The 22,170-nt window shown below is 36.5% G+C and overlaps 1 protein-coding gene across 1 annotated transcript in view; it reads left to right on the forward strand.

Moving 5' to 3' along the window:
• The first annotated feature begins 253 nt into the window (after positions 1-253).
• Positions 254-22,170, forward strand: part of LOC149254815 (uncharacterized) — a 43,562-nt gene continuing 21,645 nt past the window's right edge. Inside the window, exons 1-2 of the mRNA XM_089460229.1 lie at positions 254-512; positions 18,521-18,633. Coding sequence (XP_089316355.1) covers positions 398-512; positions 18,521-18,633 — 228 coding nt within the window. The 5' untranslated portion in view covers positions 254-397. The remainder of the gene's footprint in view (positions 513-18,520; positions 18,634-22,170) is intronic.

Raw genomic sequence — 22,170 nt, forward strand, 5'->3', positions numbered from 1 at the left:
CAATATCTATTATAATCTTTCTTTTATTCAATGATATTTTGGTTTTCCACATGGTTATTCTCCCTAACATGATGATTGTTTCGAGTGTTCCTGTTTCATGTTCAGTTTGATAAAATTATTGCTATGTAATGTTGTGGGTTATAAATCTTGTAGGTTTCTTGTGATCAACTTTCTTTATGTTTAGTTGGAATAGAAGTTAGAACTATGTGCCTTTTTTAGTTTACTTACATGACCTCCTTCTAATTTTAGGTTTCTTTGTGTCCAGAGGCTTGCTGCTGGTGAGTGGTTTACAGCAAGGGTGTCTGCATGTGGGCTTTTTCATATTGCATATCCAAGTGCACCTGAACTTCTAAAAGCCGAATTGCGATCTATATATGGTCAACTCTGCCAGGATGATATGCCAATGGTTAGAAGATCTGCGGCAACAAACCTGGGAAAATATGCTGCAACAGTTGAACCACAATATCTGAAGACAGACATCATGTCATTTTTTGAGGATCTCACACATGATGGTATTATATTCTCGTACAACACTCCTAGGCAGTAATTTACTTTTTTTGGAAGATTTTTCCTGACCTGCATAATATATGCTTTTTCAGCGACATGTTGCTTATATTACATTTGCATTGTATCAGGTGCTACATTTAATAGCTGAGAGCTGACTACAATTGTGCATAATATACATTTAGGTTTTCATATCCATATTGTGGGTCCCAGTTTCTAGTTTTGCTTCTAGGGATACTTCTTTTCTCTACATTTCCTTCAACTATGTTCTTGCCTAAGGATAGACAGAAAAAGGGCTCCAAGGTAAACAGAGGAGACCTAACGTTGCAATTTCATACTGCAAATACTAGATAAAGGGTAGTTTTCTAGTAGGACATTAAATTAATGTTTAAGCTGTCAACGTCTTGGTGTGGTTTCCTCTTTAAAGCTGATATTTGTCAGGTGCAATATTCCAATTGTCAGTATTTGAATTACAATCTAAAAGTTAAAAGCTGAAAGCTATAGGGTTAGATCCCTTTTGTTCCATTGCCTACTGATTGGAACATGACACAGATTCTGAAACATGACTTTTATTTTGCTACTATACAAATCTTTTAGTTTGGAATTGGCAACTTCTATTTTGGCACGTGCTAAGTCAAATGGCAAGAACATAAATTCTCAAAAGAATCACAATGTACTAGTAATTTACCCACTTCAATACTGTGTAAGGGGTACTATTTGCGGGCATGCCAAATTTAGTTTGTTGAATGTTCTACGCAAATTAGTAAGGTGCTTGTAGCAGTCTGAGTCAAATACCTCAATAAATTTTCCAAATGGTTCAAAGATGTGTCTAAATTTCAATACCGCTTCATAATATGTGTTCTGAAATGTTCATCCAGGTTTCTTGGAGAAGCTATAGGACAGAAAATTGTTGGAGCTAGAGTAAGAGGGCCTTGCCATTTTGCTTGTTCTGTCTGGTAATGACACTTGTGCATGCCTTTTAATGTACAATAGTCTATCTGGTAATGGCATTTGTGCATGCCTTAAAGCCCTTCCTAAGCAATTCATGATTGCTGTATATGATCTGAAAATGGAATTATTTATGTTGTTATTTAGATACTGTGGGTGATGTTTGGGATATGTGGGAAAGTTCAATTTATATTATTACTATTTATCTATATACTCGAGTACTTCACCTCATCTTGAGGATGGTACCCATGGTAAACCCTAGATTCTTCAGGGCACATGGTCAGTCAACAACAAGGCTCAAAGCCATTACAACAATATAATTGTTAAGAGCTCAACATGTCAATTATGGGAATTGAACCTGGGTAGGGAGGATAAGGATCATTCCTCCCAACCACTTGAAATAGACCCAAGTGACATTATTTATCATATGTGTGTGTATGTGTGAGAGAGAGTGGGTATAACAATAATAATAATAATCTAAATTTAAGGCCATAGCCGAGCCAAACACCAATTGGTATATGAGACCCCAAGGGATCCACCTTGGTGCAGTGATTTGACTGCTAAAGTCTATATAAGTGTGCGTAGTTTACCCCCCTCTGGATTTGAACTTGTGACCTCATACGATCTAAGTCATAAGACACCTCCCTCAGGGTCTCGTGTCTTGTATTTCATGTGTCGGACATGAAATGTGCCTTAAAACATGTTGTAAACGTTTTTCTTTATGTTCTCCAATCAAGACACATGTTTTGGACGTGGCGAAAACGTGCCCTAACATTTTTTGCTCTTCGGACACGTGTCCCATGAAAAGTGACATTTAAAACCTGCAACATGGTTTATTTTTGGGTTTTTTTGGTCATTGTTCGCTGTCGAAGTCAAGTTTGCTCTCTTGCTGAAATCAAATTTATTGTGCAGTGTGAGGAATTCCATAAGATTTGAGTGCAATGCTCACAACTTCACATTGAGAGCACAATTCACAACTTCACAACGACCTGGACTTGGAGATGCATGAGACAAGCGTTTGCGTGCTTTGGAGAGAGTTTGGAGCAATGTTGCACTAATCGTTATCGGGATTAATTTGGCGCGGGGAAAAAATTGGAAAAAATCGTAATAATTGGGAAAAAATCGGTAATAATCGGGAAAAAATCGTTTGATACAAAAATATTCATTTTTTTTCAATTTTTTTAATATCTAAACCATCTACAACATAAAATCAATACATTGACACATAAATATGATAAAAGAACTAATATATGAGATGTTTAATATCATTTCTAGTGCTAAAATCACACATAACAGTGAATCATGTCCTGAATAGTAAGCCCTGACTCCTGAGTCCCAACTCAACCTCAAAATATCAACAAAAAATATAATAATGTATCTCATATCATGAGTCATAATGTCATATACAATGAAATGAACCAAATATCTAAAGTCTAATACCACTGTTTTCCTTTGCCCCTCTAGATGTAGGTGTTGGTGGAGTTGGCAATATACTCTGGAGTCTGCTGTGCTCTAGAAGCTGAAGAACTAGGAGCTACAGGAGGTAGATCACGTCCTTTACTTGTGACAGGGGTAGCTTGGGTCACCTCCTCCTCCTCGGAAAAATCGGCCCACAAAAATTTTCCGATTTTATTGCCCGATTTAATCGTCATATGGAACTTAACTTTATTATACAATAGTGACCACATTTTATGACCGATGACCACGTATAAATCATGTGTTGAAATAAAAAGCCTAGCTCCTCGTCATGTGCTCACTGCTCACTACACATTCGAAGTCCAAAGGGAGTGAAAGCTTGATTAACTCTGTGGTCAACAATGAAGTTTGAATACATACAAATTTATAATTTATAAATACCTTATGTGAAGTTTGAACATGATTGAACCTTTTTGAAGTTAATAACAGAAGTTATAACATGAACAATGAACATTGAACTGTGAACATCATTGATGTAGTAAATTAATAAACTAACTAGTAAATTACTAAATAGTAAATAATGTATACTAAATACTAAATAGATATTATCATGATTCATATCTATATGGATCTGGCACTATATTTTGGTATTTTTTTATATATATATATATATATATATATATATATATATAATATATATGTTACACAGGAACCGCTCTCGAGAGGTGGGAAACCCGTTCCAATGGTTCCCGCGTTCCCAGGAGCTTTGGAACTGTATGGGAACGTTCCCTTTTCAGCGGGAGTTGCAATGGGAGCTGGAGAAAGTTTCGGGAGCTTTGAAGATTGTTTTTTTTGGATTTCGGCGTTCCCTGGGGTTGGGGAATACAAAGCTTGTAGAGAAATATGTTGAACTGCTGACAAAACATGAACCTCTGTTGAAACCATCATAGGAAGAAAGGCCAAAGACATCCTTAACACCGATATCCTTAATTGAGAAACTGGAGCAATCTCTTGATTGGTTAAGGAAGCGTGTGGCACTTCGATGTAAGGGCGATATCTGGGATGTCATGCTGATGAGTATTTCTTTTGTTGTTTATGTATATATATCTCAGAAGATTGTGTGTGCATTAATATATATAAAAGGGAGAGACTCAGGGAGAGAGAGAACCAAAGAATATATTTATATATAAGAGAGATTATATATTATATATTTAAATTGATTTTAATATTTGAATATTTTGATTCAATATTAATTTTGATTATTATATAAATTATATAATTAAAAAAATATTTTTATATTTTTAATTTTTTTATTATATAATATTACTGTTCCCGATTAGCCGTTTCTTGTATATTTTGGGGAAACCTCTAGCCGTTCCCGACACCCGTACCCACGTTCCCATGTTCCAAAAGCTCATGCAATATAAAATGTGTCCCTCGTGTCCTGTTTCCGGGGTTGCTGTGTCTCACGTCGAATACTCTTATTTAGTATTTACGTGTCCTCCGTGTCTCGTATCCTCGTGTCACGTGACTTAGCATACGATGAAGTACATGCTCTTAACTTTATTGGTAAACTTTCAAGTATATACTTGCCAGTATATATATATATATATATATATATATATATATATATATATATATATATATATCTTTCTCTGAATTTCAATGTCCTCATATCTCTGCATGATAATGACAACATATCCATTTGTTTCCCTCCTGGAGTATGATTTTCTTTATATATATAGCTTTCTCTGAATTTCAATGTCCTCATATCTCTGCATGATAATGACAACATATCCATTTGTTTCCCTCCTGGAGTATGATTTTCTTCCTACGAACAATAGTCTGAGCATTTTTTTACCACCTGATGTACAATGATCTGCCTGGTAATGGCACCTATGCATGACTTTCCCTCTTCATGTATGATAGTCTAACTGGTAGTGGCAATTGTGCATCCATCAAAACCCTCTCTAAGTGATGTACTATGGTGGTCTATTGTTTGAACATGGAATTATTTAGATGCTTTAGGTTAGGTTATTATTATTTACGATAATTATGTCAGTACAATAAATAAAATAATACACACACATGCACACACTTTACAGTTTAGGATGTGAGAAAATTAGTTTATGGCCTATTGTTATATTTATTTTATATATATTATTTTTTAAATAAAAACCTTATTTGATATATTTTATATTGAAATTAAAGTATTCATTTGCCTGTCCTGAACAGATTTAAAATCTGCCAAGTGCTCTCTACACTGTTTACATCAATGATCAAATAAAAAAGACTTGGTCTACATATTACAGTCATACTGTAGTTTCTTATAGAGTCGGACAATGAAACCATTGGCCAAATAAACATCATTGATCAGCTTTGAAGATGCCAGACACGACAGAGCACTTAAATAAGAGGTTGAGGGAAGAAAATGAGGAAGATCAACATCAAACCATGGCAGACCATTTAAATCATAGGGAAGGAACTGGAAAAGGTCAAAGTCGTGACAACAAGAACCTTGGGATACCCTTATCATCCACCTTGTCAAGCAATCTCCCCAATGAGGACCAAGTTCAACAACAACCAAAAGAAATGAGGGTAAGGGAACACTTAATTTCCATTAATAACTTTGGCTTTTTGCGTGACCAAGAGTTGGTTAATGGCTTTTGACTTTTGCATCATTAAGTGTTGGTAACAACATCAGAAAGCTACCAATTATTTTTAGGAACTATCATCTACAAACATTTGACATTGGGATGGGCTATACAAAAGATTTGGTCATAATAAAGACAAAATTTGTTATTCATATCAATATCAACTGGACCTGTATTGTTCCATTCAGCCGACAACTAGATCGAATTTCAGATTTTGTTATTGATGATGAGAAGTCCATAATCAACCAACTTGGAAATCCGATTTTCCTTTTATAGTCCCCATGATAATTCATTGATAATGGTTGTTATTGGATTATAACAACCATAGATGTGTATAAGCATCGAAATTCCATCCATAAAAGTAGAACTAGCTACGAACTACAAACAATATTTTCAAGATGTGTCCACAATATATGATTGAGACCTTGATATTTTAAATTGCAGGAGCATATGAAGTTTCCAATTATATAATGTGGATTTATCTTGAAAAAATTGTTTGTGGATTGTAACTAGTTCTGCTTTTATGGAAGCAATTTCAATGTTTATATACATTTGTGGTTGTTCCAACCTAGTCATAGCCATTATTATGGGCATTGTAAGAGACAAAATAGGGTTTCCAAGGTAGTTGGTGGATTATGTGTTTGTCTTCATCATCAGTGAAACTCAAGATTTGATCTAGTTGTTGAGTGAAAGTGAACAATACAATATTTATATGAATAACACATATCTTGTCCTTTGCTATGACCAAATCTTTTATGTTATCCATCACAATGTCAAATGCTCGTAAATGATAATTCCTAGAAATATTTGATAACTTTTTGATGTTGTTATCCAACTCTTGTTCATGTAGGAGGTGGAAGCAATTGACTAACACTTGGTCACACAAGAGGTGGAAGCTATTAATGGACAATTAATATTTCCCTTATCCTTGTTTGTTTTGGTTGTTGTTGAGCTTGGTCCTTATTGTGGAGATTGATTTATAAGGTGGATGATAAGGATACCCCATTGATAGCTATGTATGAATGTGGCCATGACATAAGGTTTAGTTGATTTTCTTCCCTAAGCCTCTTTCCTAGTGCCATTAGTTTAGTGCCTACCTCTAGGTGCCACATAACTACCTTAAGGTACTAGATAATGTCTATGACTTTGAAACCCTGACCAAGGATGTCAAACTCTTGATTTCCCATTGCTAGTTCCAAGCTTGCTTCACATTTACAAAATTGGTAGGCATTAAGAAGAATATGCATGTGGGCTTGGATCTATAATGTGTACACACAAGTCATGACCTCTTGGTTCCTTTGTGAAATTCGTGATCTCCTGGTGCCATGAGTTCCATCCCTACCTCTAGGTGCTCCCTATCTATGTCAAAGTGCTAGGTAAAGGCATGTTTGAGTGAAACCTACTTAATGATATGCATCTTAAGGAGAATGTGGCGATTGACTTGTAAGACCTAGTATTAACCTTTCTTTTATATCAAGCAAATTTTGTTCACAATCAAGTTCATTTCTAGATATACCAAATTAAACATCCCCTCATACCTGGTTTCTCCTAGTTGATGTCGATTCTCGGACGATGTCGATTTGGGGTTGAATCCAAGTCCCGAGCTCCCACTTTGTTTCCAAATCGGTTGATCCACCCAGCCAATCTGGGAGAAGCCTCTTTGGCTCCCAGACCTAGAAGACTTCAATTCTAGCCCCGTGTTGTTGATCTTATGAGATTGGAACCATTGATGTGAAACACCTTGCTTCCTACAATTAGTCTCAAGCCTATTGGACAGCCATACTTACACTTTATGTTCATGGGTTTGGTGGAAACCTATATGTTTTTGTTGCTATCTTTTTAGTTTTTTTTTTTTCCAAATGTTATTTCTCAACTTTCTTGTAAATGCTATATCTTTAAATGTGCCTTGCCTCCGTACGATACCTTACTACCTTGACTCTCGTATCATACTCCATTTGATTCTTAAAAGGGACATTTACAATGCTTTCATTTGTAGTCATTTACATGGTCCTTATCCTTTGCCCAACTCTTATGAATCTTCTTATTGCCCCTATCTCTAAGGTATATATTATTGTCTCGACTCTTAACCATTATCATTTTATGACACATCTATAGGAAATGATCCAAGTGTCATGACTCTTTTTCCTTCGAAATCTTGCAAAGTAGGAAAAAATTCTTTATTGGCCTAAGAAAAAGATAACATTGACGATAGATTCACTTCTACAATCTTGTGGTAACTTAATCAACTCTAGAGTGAGTAGGAATACAACATTTTATTGATGTTATCCATATTGTGTTGCTGATCAGATGATCTGTATGTCATATAGTGCTACTAGGTGTAGAAATATGCTAAAAAAGGGACGTGATTGAGTGTATAGGGTGAGATTAGGAGGAAACATGTAATATTTGGTGTTTGAGAGTCATAACCTCATGTGTGCAAAGAGCCAAACATATCTAGTTACGATATTAGATGAAATTGGAGAGGGGCCCTCTGGAATCTTAAAACAGTTAGTGATGAGGTACATGAAGATGAAATGTTTTTCAAACTCAACATCATGTAGGGGGCATAATTAACAAATCCTCTCCCTTCTGGCATGTGATGATTGACCTCAATCTAACGTTGATGGGAGCTAATCTTGAATTGTTGGAGTGGGGTCCTAATGCCATGAGATTATTGACATTCAATATACTTTGGAAGGATGACGAGACCATTCTTTAACTACATAAAATGTTCTAAAGAAAAGGCCATCTTAAGGCGAAGATCTTTGGAAGGAGAGATCTAGGTAACTTGTATGTACCATTGTTAAATTTACTCCTTGATAACCTTGTTGAGCTTTTGTTTGAGGGGAAGTAGGTGGCTTAAAGCATTTCAAGGGTAGTTGTAGGGGGTTATCGATTGAGATGTTGATGGGTTCGAGTAAGGAAACCTCAAAGAACTAGACACATTTTTGACCTAGAAGTGTAGAGGCCATATATGTTGAAGAGTAAAGTGCCAAGCAAGGGTATCTATTACATCGTGTCATCGAATTTGCTATGGTGTGGACGTTGTGAAGGAAAGAAACCAATTTGAAAATGCACTAAAGGCTCATGTAATGGCATCAAACTTAGTTTGCACAATAGCTCGAGGCACCCTCTACTTGCATTGGATCATCCTTTACAAGGTGAGGGATTGTACTTGTTTTGTGTGTGACTAATTAGCGGGCAGTAAAATGGGACATTAGGCCTTTCTTGTAGAGAATGGTTAGCTTGATGATAACATTGAAGAGGTTTCATCTTAGCTGAGACAATGAGATGTCTTAAATGTGAGTGTACAAATACTGATGCTCAACCCATATCCTTTGCTAAGTTGGAGTTGGGGTGTGAGTTTTAAATTGAATTTATGGCTAATTATCTCAAATTGAATGTAGGTTGGGGATTGTATTTGTTTTGTGTATGAGTAATTAGCGGGCAATAAACTAGGACATTGGGCTTTCTTTGTAGAGAATGGTTAGCTTGATGATAGCCTAAGTCACATGACACGAGGACACGAGACACGGAGGACACGTAAATATGAGTATTCAATATGAAACGCAGCGACCTGGAAACAGGACACGAGGGACACGTTTTATATATATTTAATAAATATATATATATATATATATATACCGAAATATAGTTTTTTATCCATATTAAATTGCAGGTTGCAGCTTATCTAATCAAATTAAAATACAATTACTTCTCAAAGTTCATAGTTCACTTTTAAAAAAATAAATAGAATCAAAGGTCACAATAATCTATCATTGTCATATATGTGTTTTATTTGTGGTCTCATAGATCCGTTAGAGTCTGTCGTGGATATTACTAAGAATTTTTCAGTTTTAAATTTTAATTCAATATTTAGTTTATGGATCCAATCCTTGTCAATAGGTTACATGAGAATCGAGATCAATTGACAAGATTATATAATCTCTTGCTTCGGCAGCTAATGACAAATTCTGGTATACAAAAATAGATTTGTCTTGAACTTGAAGGGTTGAAGATAGTAAGCACGTTGCTTTGATTGTTAGATTTTCTATTTCAAGATGAAGTGTGTTATGTGTTATTTACGGAAATCACAGGAATAGTCAGTTGATAAAGCTTTCTATAGATAAAGTATATTATGGAATGAAGTGCTATAGAGATGGCTCTATGCATTATTGAACAACAATAATAATCTAATTGTAAATTGTCTTTGATTCCCATAATTGCTAGCACCAAAACTCTACTTTACAACACAGAATGTAGAGCGAAAAAACAAGCTCAGTTTTCCTGGAGAGCACCAAACTGAAGACAGATTCATGCTTGTTATTCTAATTAACTATGGCTTAAACATTTCTCAACATCTAAGCCAAACTGATACCCCGACAAGGTTCACGCTGTAGAAATTCCTATCCCTCGAAGGCCAAGTTCATAGAATCTAAATTCCCACGTACATACGTTAGGTTTACAAAATAGTCTTTCGCCTCTATATGCCAGGTTCTAAGAGTTAAGGCATCCCAATACCTAGGCTAGGTTCATGTCAATTCCCATGACCTCACACCTTGCTATAAAAGAAATTTTCCAGATAGCATACGCTAATTATAAGAGTCAGATTGAAAAGTACCCATGCCTGATTAATAAAGTAGGGTTTGACAATATGTATGCCAGGTTCGGACTCAGTAATAAATTTATCTTTACCCCGAATGCTTTGAACTGCTACAGCAAAAGGTGCCTCATGATGTCACGAGTATGCTTTAGAAATTTAAAAGTTGTGAATTGGCAGGAAGGAGTGTCATTGCATGCTGTTTCTCACAGCTGATAACGATTTTAATATACCATTCGTTTGACAAAAATAAAGAAATGCACAGATAAAACACGGGTTCCGGTTTAGGGGTTCCCGTACGTATTCAACCTGTCGAAATACGTTAGGGCAACGTTTTCTACCAACCAAATACGCCTTTTCTAAATTCAGGACACGACAGAAAACGGAGAATACGTATTCAATTTTTCTAGACACGTTGAAAATCGTATTCGACACGTATTAGGGCCATTTTCGTGTCCAATACGTAAAATACGGGACACGGGACCCTGGGGGACGTGTCCTGTGACTTAGATGATAGCATTGAAGAGGTTTCATCTTAGTTGAGACAATTAGATGTCTTGAATGTGAGTGTACAAGCACTAATGATCGAACCATATTCTTTGCTAAGTCGGAGTTGGGGTGTGATTTTTAAATTGAATTTATGGCTAGCTATCTCAAATTGAATGTAGGTTGTGGAATCTCACTATCCTCAAAGAAGTATCCAAGCCCATGTTCTTAGTCGTACTAAGATTCATCATCCATGGTGTGCAGTGATAAACATTGGCAAGGGCATCAACTTTCCTTTGTAAGTTTTCGTGAAAGGAAGCTAAGATGACTATGTCATCAATGTACAAAAATATAAAAATTAGAACATGATGCAATAGACAATCATTATATGCTTGTTTGTGTTCCCTAAGGTGGGCCTCTAGTTCATCAATGTAGACCTGCAGTAATGCTGGCAAGAGGGGCATCCTTGGATAATCCTGTTGAAATGAGAGTAGCCTTGTCGAGTGCAAAGCATATCAATATAAATGTTTTATAATGTCATGATAACCATGATGAGAGAATTGAGGATTCCGATATCATGAATTGTATGAAGTAAAGAGTCCCTCGACACATATTCAAAGTCCTTTGTAATTTCACAAAGTAATGTAAAATGCTTGGAAGAGCGTTCTTCCTCTATGATAGCACAAAGTGTAAAAAATTGATAATGGTACAATGGCACATAAAGGAAGAGCATTCTTCCTCTATGATAGCACAAAGCGTAAAAAATTGATAATGGTACAGTGGCACATAAAGGAAGAGCGTTCTTCCTCTATGATAGCACAAAGTGTAAAAAAATGATAATGGTACAGTGGCACATAAAGGAAGAGCGTTCTTCCTTTTGAATCTTGCTTTCCCAATGGAACATAGTTTGTTTGTCTCCAAACACTATGAAAGCTTTGTGTCTAAGACCATGGCATAAAATTTGTCCAAGTGTGCCTAGTCATAATGGTCCTATTCTGACTTAGATCTATAGTGTTCCCCTTTATTTGAAAATAGGGTTGATGATGCTCTATGACCTATTGAGAAATCAATGCTTATAGGAATTAGGAGTTAATTCCTCTTTCTTGATAATTACTTGTGAATTATTTTGGCTTCTTTTACTTATTTTGGATTCCGGTTTTGAATACTATGGAACTTTTGGCATATACAGTAGTAGCCAATGAAACCAAAGATCTTATAGTAGTATACTTGGTAGTAGGAGCAAAGGTTTCTTCATAGTCTATACCTTCCTTTTGTGAGAAACCCCTTGTGACAAATCTAGCTTTGTATTTGTCTATGCTTCCATCAACGTCATGTCTGATTTTGTAAATCCATTTGGAGGTGACAACCGATTTGTAACTTGGTCTAGGAACGATTTCCCAAACCCCATTTTTCATGATGGAATGATATTCTTCTTGCATCACCTTCTTCCATTCTTCTTGATTGGCGACTTCTTCAAAGGTAGTTGGTTTTGCTTCTATTAATTTTGTCATATGCTGCATATCTTGAATATCTCTTCGGTCTTTTGCTTTCTCTAAAAGATCCTTTAGTTGCTCCATGTCGTTTGGCATCTTCAAGTGTAGCTTTAAACCAATTTGGCCTCTTCTTCATTGCAGGAATGATTATAGGTTGAATAGGCTCACTTGGTCCTTCTTCTTCTTCTTGGTTTGTAGTTGTCTTGTCATGATACTTTTCTTTTGGAACATGGATGTATGCGAGACACCCAAAGATTCAGAGATGGTCTACACATGGCTTCTTCTGGTGTCATATTATCAAGTATTCTATGAGGACATCTATTTTGTATATATACGTTGTCATGATTGCCTCTCCCCATAGAAATTTTGGTAGATCTTCATCAAATATCATAGACCCTATGCATTCTTCAATAATTCTATTCTTTCTTTCTACAACTCCATTCTACTCGGGGTTGTAGGGAGCAATGAGTTCCCTCTAAATACCTGCTTCTTTACAATATGCAATCAACTCTTTTGAAGTGTATTCCCCTCCATTGTCGGATCTCAAAGTCTTTATCTTGCTTTCAGTTAAGGTCTCAACTTTGGATCCAAATTCCTTGAACTTTTCAAATACATCGTCCTTTGTCTTGAGAAGATAGAACCATATCTTTCTAGATTGATCATCAATGAAGCTCACATAGTAAACACGACCTCCAAGAGATTTATTAGAGATTGGCCCACACACATTTGAATGAATGAGGTCTAGTATTTCCTTGGACCTTGTATCATTGCTTGTAAAAGGTTTCCTAGTAGTCTTTCCCAAAGCACATCCCTTGTCATGTTTGCAATTAATAATTTTGGTAAGGGAATTCTCAATTTTGCAATTTTTGGCAGTTAATTAATATTTGGCATATAAACTTAGGAAAAGTGGGTGAAAAAGGAAAATTCATAAAGGTGCCACCCCCAAACATTAGAAAAACCAAGAAATTCGATGGGAAGTGGAGAGTGGGGTCCACTCCAATGGAATACACACCCCTTGGGGGAATTTGAATTGGGTGAGAGAGGGAATTCGATGGGTGGAGACCACAAGGAGCATGAGGATTGGTTGACTATAAATCGGAAGTGAGACTCTCATTTTGGGGCTTTTTGACAATTTGAATTTTTGAATTAGAGTACTCTTGAGTAGCTTAGCCAAGATTACTAGCGTTGCTTAGCACAAGGAGATTTTCGGGCGGAGATCTCAGCTCTTCCTTTGGTGGACTTAGAGTGCCACCCTAGGAGAGATTTTCATAAGAGTTCGTGGGTCAAATCAGCTCTTTTTTTAGCCAGTTAAAACTTCGAGGAGGATGCAGGAGTAAAAGTCATTCCACTAAGTTGAGGGAGTTTCAAGGGGAATATTGGCTAACGAATTTAGGAGAAATTTCACTTAGTGTGGACCAACATTTGGGGTGAATTTCAGAGCTAGAAGTTGTTGCTCTTGTGAGAGCCAAATTCACCATTTTAGGGCCTGCGCAGAGGTGTTGCTGGGCAGAACTCGTGTGGCGGGATTCATCTCATTTATGTTGGGTTTGGAAAGGATTTTCACACACATCTTCCAGAAGAATTTTGCAGGGCCATTCTATAGCTAATTGAGTATGGATTTGGACATATTCAGTTGTTGTAGATTGTGGGGGACACAAAATCTGTCAAGGAGGGCGCAACACCAAATTTGGATAATTCTGGGAGGTTAGAATTAGCCCAAATTCTTTCTGGGTTTTGCTGGACTAGCGTCAAAGAGCGTGCTCCTAATTTTGTAGAATTTTTGGAGGAGTTTTGGTGCCCCAAATAGCAGAATTATTTGGCAGCTAGTTGGGAATGAGTGAGCTTAAATTTTGGGTCTTGGGTTGTCGATGAAAAATTGCCCAAACCCTTTTTGTGTTTTTGTGGGTTTTATGTGGGGAGACTCTAGCAAAAATTGCAGAAATTTAAGGGCACTTTTGAGGGGTCAAATACAAGATTGTTTCCAGTTGTAGCAATAGTTTACACCAGGCAGGGTGCAGTTTCTTTTGGGAGTTTTTCCGACACTTGGAGCCATTGATTTGACACCTAGGTTTTGCCTTTCTTGCTGTAGCAAGCCCAGGTTCATCTTATCACAATTATTGTACTGATAGTTTATTATATTAATCCAATGGCTCAGGGATTTTGCCCACATTTTCAGTGTTTATTTGTGTATGGTTGTGCATGCTTGAATTTTATAGATGTAGCTAGTTCTTTGCTTTTGTTATCTACTGCACTTTTCCATTTGGAATATTACATCCGTTGCATGCTCCTTCATGATCTTCCTTGATGTTGGTGATGCCTTTTACCATTTGATTAAGAGAAAATATTATCTTGTAATCAATATATCCATATCGTCTATGCCAAAGTTTGATAGGGTTGATTTCCATATGAACTAGGGCTTGAGGAGATGGTGATATAACCCTATTTAGTCTTCATGAACTCCAGTAAATTTTGCCTTTTTGAATACTTGAATCCTGTCCCCAAACCAAAACTTTTCCATCTACAAAAGCAACCCTATCTCCTTTATCTTCTAAACAAGAAATGGAAAGTAAATTCTTTTTCAAACCTGGGACATAAAGGATGTTGTTGAGGTGTAGCTTTGCTCCACTTTCCAGCTTCAATGATGTAGATCCAAGGCCCTTTGCTGCATGCTTGTTGTTGTCTCCCAGCTCCACTGCATGTGATGATGGTTCCCTTGATAGAGTATGAAGTTGTCCACTTTCTCCCGTCATATGTCTTGAGGCTCCACTATCAATGATCCATGCATTGTCATCATCAAGTGTACTTGTAAGTGCAACCAAGAATCCTTCACTCTTGACTCTCCTAGATAGATTGTAGATGATCCTTCCAATCCAACTTCTTGCAATTTTCATGATATTGAGACCCATCTTCAAATAACTTGTCATAGAGGGAGTAACCTTTTCTTCCAAGACTACTTTTCCCTTCTTCAAATGATAGCCAACAAAGTGATCTTCAAACTTCTTCCACTTTAGCTTTGATTCCATGTTGAGAAATCAATGCTTATAGTAATTAGGGATTCATTCCTCTTTCTTGATAATTACTTGAGAATTATGATGACTTCTTTTACTTCTTTATTAGTTTATCTTTCATCAAGTAATTACCAAATTATATGTATATGAAGACCACAAGAACAAGAGACACAAGATGTAGGCACTTAGCTAGGGCAAAACCCCTTCAAGGGGAAAATCTAGTCCAACTCTTCCATTAGTAGATTCAAATCAAGATGAGACAATCCAAGACCCTTAAGACCTAGACAAAGACCTCCAATCACCAAGTCAACCCTTGCTTCCAATAGATGATCCATGTCAAAGTCTCCAAGTGACAAATCCTAGTAGCAACTGCCATCCAAAATTTCGGCCGCCAATAACAAATTTTCGGCCAACAACTATAGAATTTTGGACTTGCAGTGGATTCAAAATTTCGACCATAGCAATTTTCCAGAAACTTAGCACATGTGAGATATAGATAGCCCAAGAACTCGTTTTAGGTCTTCCCAACTTCGTTCGTCCTTCTCCAACTACTTTGCTCTCTTTTCTACTTCTCTTCCTTGTAGATCGAACTTGTTAAGTGAGTGTGACAAATAGGTCGAGTTGCCTCTCTATATATAGCCTTTCAGTGGGGTCGAATTACCCTAATCTAGGTCGACTTCATGGGGACAAGGCCGAGTTGGTGTGGAGGTGATAAATAACCCTTTTGACTAAAAAATAATTCTTTTTACATGATAAAAAAGCCCATGAAGCGTCTAATAAAATGACAATGGCTCAAGACGAAACCTAAAAGCCTTCAATGGTGACTTTGGCCTAGAAAACATTGACCCGAGCATGAAACCGATGCTTTAATAAATCATTTTTTTAATAATAAAATTTCTTTTGACAAGTACAATTATGAAGACCGACACTAGTGACATACTAAAACATGACCAAGAGGTGGTGTAGAAAATTTATGATTTGCACCCTTAGCCTAGTTTACAAGTTGGCATGTGTTTGTTGAGGCCCCCAACCCACATGTTTTGTCATGCTGATATAAATTTCAGTATACGTTCATTGCAAACATTAAAGATTTTCTTCTATTTCTCACTTTCCTAACAGCTGAAATTAATACAAAATTTAGGCAAGCATTCACACAAAAAGACACTTTTTTTTGGTCAAGTTGACCCTGGAAAAACCCCACAGCTTCTTGGGGAAACCTGTTTTCAAAGGAGGATTTTATTGCTTGAGAAATTAGACTAAGTTCATAAAATAAACAAAATACTTGTCTCCCTTTTCAGCTGTAGCATTAAATGCAAATTTCTGGAAATTTGTGCCCACTGTAATTTTCAGATTTTCACAAAATCTCATGCCCAGAATTCTGCATTTTCTCACAGTTCAGCTCCTTGAATTTTTGGCCCAAATTCAGCCTCAAAATCTGTGCCAAACCTGCTTCGATTTCTGTGCAAATAAGTAACTGAACCTCGTTTTTTGTGCTAGACAACTACTGAAATCCTCCTCAATTTTCACGCTGCTTGTTGCTGACTGTCCCAAAATTCGTGCCTTGAATTTTGGGCCTGATCTGAGCTGCTTCCTCCTTTAAATTTGTGCCTAGTTCTTGAAATTGGTGCTGTTGTCCCCTGAAATTTGTGCAGCCTGTCTCCTTGATTTTTGTGCCTCTTCCCATGAAAATTGTGCTTTAGTTCAGTGCCCTGCGTGGAATTCGAGCCCTTCTTTCTCTGCTGCAATTTCTCTTTGAATTTTTCTCTCCTCTCTTCTCCTCTGCTCTCTCTCAAGTGTGAAGTGAAGAATGAGATCCCTTTTTCCTCTATTGTTTTTTTGATAAAGATTGAATCCCTAAACCTAGGATCCAATGGCTGAGATTTAATCTCCAAATCTCAAGATTGTACTTTACACATAAAGTACAAGTGACTTTAATATTAGAAAAATTACATGGTACAACACTAATATAATTATTCATATTAATGTTCAATGCTTAATATTCATATTAATATATTTATTAAATCTAATACTAATATTAATATTATTCAACCCATGACATTAATATAACTCATAAATAATATTAATATTATTCCGCCCATGACATTAATATAACTAATAAATGTCACCAAGACAAAAGTAATTAATTTGCTCACTAGGCTAAAGGGGATAAAAGCCTAGTAACACCTCTCTTTGGTACTATTTCTAACAGGCGGGAGATTTGTTGTTGTTTTTTTTCTTGAAACTAATTATTATTATTTTTATTTTTGTTGTGATTGCCATATTTCTTATTTCTTATGAAACTGTTCCATAAAATTAAAGTTTTATGGTATGACCTATAATATTGATAGCTTTGCTTCCTATAAAAAAATAATACAAATGAATGAGAGATGTCGAATATACTAATTTATTGAAATGGAGGCATTGATACAATGAGCTACAACACTTTTTATTCACATGAGGAAGTTGTAGTACCTAAATGACCTATTTCCCATTGCTTAGTTCTAACAACACCTTTTCCCCTAGGTAAAACCTCGCAAGGAAACCCAAGGGATTCTTTCCTATATTTTCGGATAGCATCCCTTGTACACCTGTCAGTGTAGACTAATATGCCTAACCTCTAGGGGGTTTCAAATTAGGCACCTTTTGGTAAAGAACCAGCCAAATATCCAACAACGTTGGCCATAATTGATTGAAGTAACCCCTTGGGATAATTCTTATAACCCATGGTTTGTCACTTTTAATTTCTCAAGGACAACCTCGTGGGGTTTACCCTTAACATTAGGAATTCCTATTGTTAAGAGGGTCATTATTAATGTTAATGGCTGATTTTAACTGGTTAGTTAGAAAAGCTATTGCATTTTGTATCTAAAATAACTCCCTTGATGTGTTTGGAACTTTGATGCCTTCCCTTGTATCCTTTTTTCTCATACTTGATGAGTTCCCTTGTATCCCTCTTTCTCTCTCATGGTTATGTATCTCTAATTAACAACACAAGTTTGAAAGCATAAATGCATAAATTTTAGCAGAATTTATAAATAAAAAAATTCTGATTGAGCGTAATATCATAATTAAGAGATCCTTTAGGTAATTTATTTGAGCTACAGGCACTTGAATCAGGGCTGTAAGGTTGATAATGAAGTTATGCCCGTTTTGATGCATTGGATTGAAAAGTATCATTGAAATCATTTTTGCTATGTAGTTGAATTCAGTTGTGCGAAGGTTGTCTGTAACATTTTATCGTGAAAAGGAAACAAGTAGTTTCTGGTAGAAATTAATCTTTCACACAAATTAAATTCATCTTAATGTGCCTTCTGGCATACTTGTGGACAAACGTAATATTCCAGAATTCTATTTTGATAAATTTGTCATGATAAAGTAGCTTTTAATTCTTGGATTTGTATGTGCTTGCAGATCAGGATTCAGTGAGGCTTTTAGCTGTTGAGGGTTGTGCAGCCCTTGGGAAACTATTGGAACCACAGGACTGTGCAGCACATATTCTTCCAGTTATTATAGCATTCTCTCAGGTTCAAGAATCATTTTCTTGTTATTCTCCTCATATTTTCCTTCCCTCTGATCTGTACAATGCTCAAGTTGAAGTACATAGTTGATTCTCTTTAATTCTTTCCCCAGATCCTCTAATTAGATATTAAAGCTAATTAAATAGCTTCAATTGGGGTGTGGTTGTGGATGATCATTATGTACCCTCCTTGCTGTGGGTGTTATTGTTTAATGCTTTATATTTCAGGTTGTGGACTTTATGACTCTCTGGGCCCATCCCACTTTTGAAGCGTTGATCTAGTTTTGCTAGTGTGGTTGTTACATAGGCAGCCCACCTTTTTGTATTAAAGAGATGTATATCTTGTTATATTAATAGTCAAAGAAGTTCTAATATTGAAACGCCATAATTGTGTCCTAAATAGAGATGAATACGTCTTCTTAATAATAGAATAACTAGTGTTCCATGGGGGCATGCCCCCTTGCTTCCCACACTCCAGGGGTTGGGAGGTGCCTTGGAAAAAATTTCTTCATGCCCCTTTTTCTGGAAATGTGGGGAAGCACATGGGGATATGTGTCACTAGTGTGGGGATGTCTGAGACTCTAGGTGCCCCACCCCCCATTTTTTTGACTAGTGTGGGGATGTCTAGGACTTTGGGTGCTCCCCCGCAACACTGATTTGAGTTCATCATGTCACGTGAGGGAATTGAACTAGGGCAGGGAGGTTAGCGATTATTCCTCCCAGCCACTTGAGATAAACCCAATTGCCAATGGGACACAAATTTCTCTCCTCATCCCTCAAGAATTTCCCTAAAATTTGGCAGTGGCTCCTGTAACTGCAAAATTTAGCATCCTAGTGCCAAGTCTCACTAGGTACTCTAGGTTAAGGGAAACAAAGAGATCAATCACCACTGTCACCTTAGTAGTTGTTCTCCCTATTGTTTTGTGGATGGATTTTATCCCCATAGGGGATTCTTTCCCAACTGATCTCAGAGTTTAAGAAACCCAAGTATTTTCAGGCCAAATACCCTTCAAGGATTCTACTAAATAGACACCTAGGATAATATTCAATAAGGTGGGGCTGCCGGTGAGATTAAGTAGCATGTTCAAAGAACCTATGGCTAAGTCTAGAGGGCCGAAGTAGTCTCGGAGATGTTCAAATAGGTTTCTAGCACATGCTACCTTCATTTTAATGATTGCTGTTATAAATTAGGGTTTATAATGAGCACAATTTACGGCATGCAAAACTTTGTCAGCAGAAGTAAAACAACCTATAGTTAATGATAAACCATAAATAATCAAAGGCTATTTAATGAATAAACAAAGGAAAAGATTACAACAATTTTTCAATGGCTGAAATTCCATAAAACAACTACTAAATCCCAGATGTCACCCCTAAAAAGGCGGTGAAACAATTCACAAAAATGATATTAACCTTAGGACTATGATGTTCAAAATATTTCATGTATTTAATGCAGATTTTGTCATAAGCTAACCCTAATTTACCCTATAAAACATAAAAATAAAGAAAAAGGTTTTATAATTTAAAGATTGACACACAAGAGAATAGTGCCGTTATCAATCATGGGTATACGAAGTCAAAAAGTGTGAGGTCGATAGCGGAAAACCTTGATTAGAGTGAGTTAAGAGAGAACCTTTCAATCTAACCCTAGCAACTTTTAATCATGTGGAGATTTAAGGTCAAGCTATGTTAAGTTTTCTTGATGGATACTTGGTGACATATTTTGCAAGGGATATTAGAGCCATAAAATATTAAGTATACATGAAAACTTAACAGAAATCCTAATTCTACAACGTTGCAAAATGGAAGAAGATACTCACAATAAATTAACATGATTCACCATAGCATCACTTCATTGATCCGAGAGAAAATTCCTTTAAACAAAAATATCTCCGTAAAGACAATTCTTGAATTGTAACCATAGTGCTCCATTGTGTCCAGACTCCAAGAGACAAAAAGAACTAGTGCACACTCTCTCTCAAGGAGTAAAATGAGTGTGTGATAATAATCGTCATAAATCTGCTTCCCTCTACTTATATGAGGGCAGCCAAGTCAATTTAGGGAAGAATTAGACTAAATGTCCTAAAAATAATATTTGAAGTGATTACAAGTTAAGTATGTCACAAATTGACCAAAAATATAGCTCTCAATGATTAAATGTAACGAAAAGACTTATATAAGCCCACATGTGTGAGAAAAAGGCTGTCCAGGGGTGATGTCATCCTCCAAAGGTGAAGATCTCCATCAAAAAGTGTGTCATGGATGCCATCATCTAGAAATGTGTACTATCCCTTCGAAAGGGATTCCAAGTCATCATCATCATCATCATCATCATCATCATCAAATTGGTCTAGAAATAGGGCAACATCCATCAAGAAGGTATGTTGCTAGCCTAGGGGTATCTAGTGGTTTTTGGGGTCCATCTTCCATTTGGCCAATGTCCTAGCTCCAATGTTTAACGTTCTAGGATTTGGAGTGGCAAAGGTCATCATCAGTTTTGGATACATCCCAAGGTCAATGCTCCTCATAAAGTGGTCAATGTCTTGGCTATGGTGCCTTATAGGGTCATCAAGTAGGGTTGACCATCATCTTTGAAGTGTTGGAGAAGTCTTAATCATTCCCTTAAGGGATGAAAAAACAACTTTTGCACACTCTCTGTCAAGGAGTAAAACGAGTGTGTGATAATAATCCCCTCGTAAATCGACTTCCCTCTACTTATATGAGGGCAACCAAGTCAATTTAGGGAAGCATTAGACTAAAAGCCCTAAAAATAACATTTGAAGTGATTACAAGTTAAGTAGGTCACAAGCTGACCTAAAGATAGCTATCTCGATGATAAAATGTAACAAGAATACTCATCTAAGCCCACACGTGTGAGCAAAAGGTCCTCCAAGGTGATGTCATCCTCCAAAGATGAAGATTTCAATCAAAAAGTGTGTCATAGACGAGTCACAAGAGTGCTCCTCTCTCAGAGGCTATCTCTTCATAAGTGTGCAATCATCAAGAAAACCTTCCTCATCAACGTGTAATCATCAACAAAGGCAACATCATCCCTTCAAGCCTCATGGGGTGATGTCATAAAGCAAAGACATGTTGTCATCATCTAGAAATGTGTACCATCCCTTTGAAAGGGATTCCAAGTCATCATCATAATCCATTTGGTCCAGAAATAGGGCAACATCCATCAAGAAGGTACATTGCTAGCCTAGGGGGAACTTGTGGTCTCTGGGGTCCATCTTCCTTTTTGGGAAATATCCTATCTCCAATTTTTAATGTTCCAGCCTTTGGAGGGAGAGGTGAAGATTATATCAGACAAAAATGAACAATGATAGTACTATTACTATTTTAGCATTTGATCACTACTTCTTAAGACCAAGGACAACAGACACAATGCTCTATGAATCAATGAAATTCATAGAAATAATAAAGGAGGCCTTTTTCAATGTTAGTTAGAGAGTTAAGATGATGAAATGGTACTTTTGGCATTTTTTTCCAAATGGATTGAAATGATGAGATATCTTTCAATAGAGATGCTGGAATTAAC

The sequence above is a fragment of the Pinus tabuliformis genome, chromosome 7 (assembly GCF_031772625.1).
Source record: "Pinus tabuliformis cultivar Carrire ecotype Pingquan chromosome 7, CPIR1, whole genome shotgun sequence".
Classification (NCBI taxonomy): Eukaryota; Viridiplantae; Streptophyta; class Pinopsida; order Pinales; family Pinaceae; genus Pinus; species Pinus tabuliformis.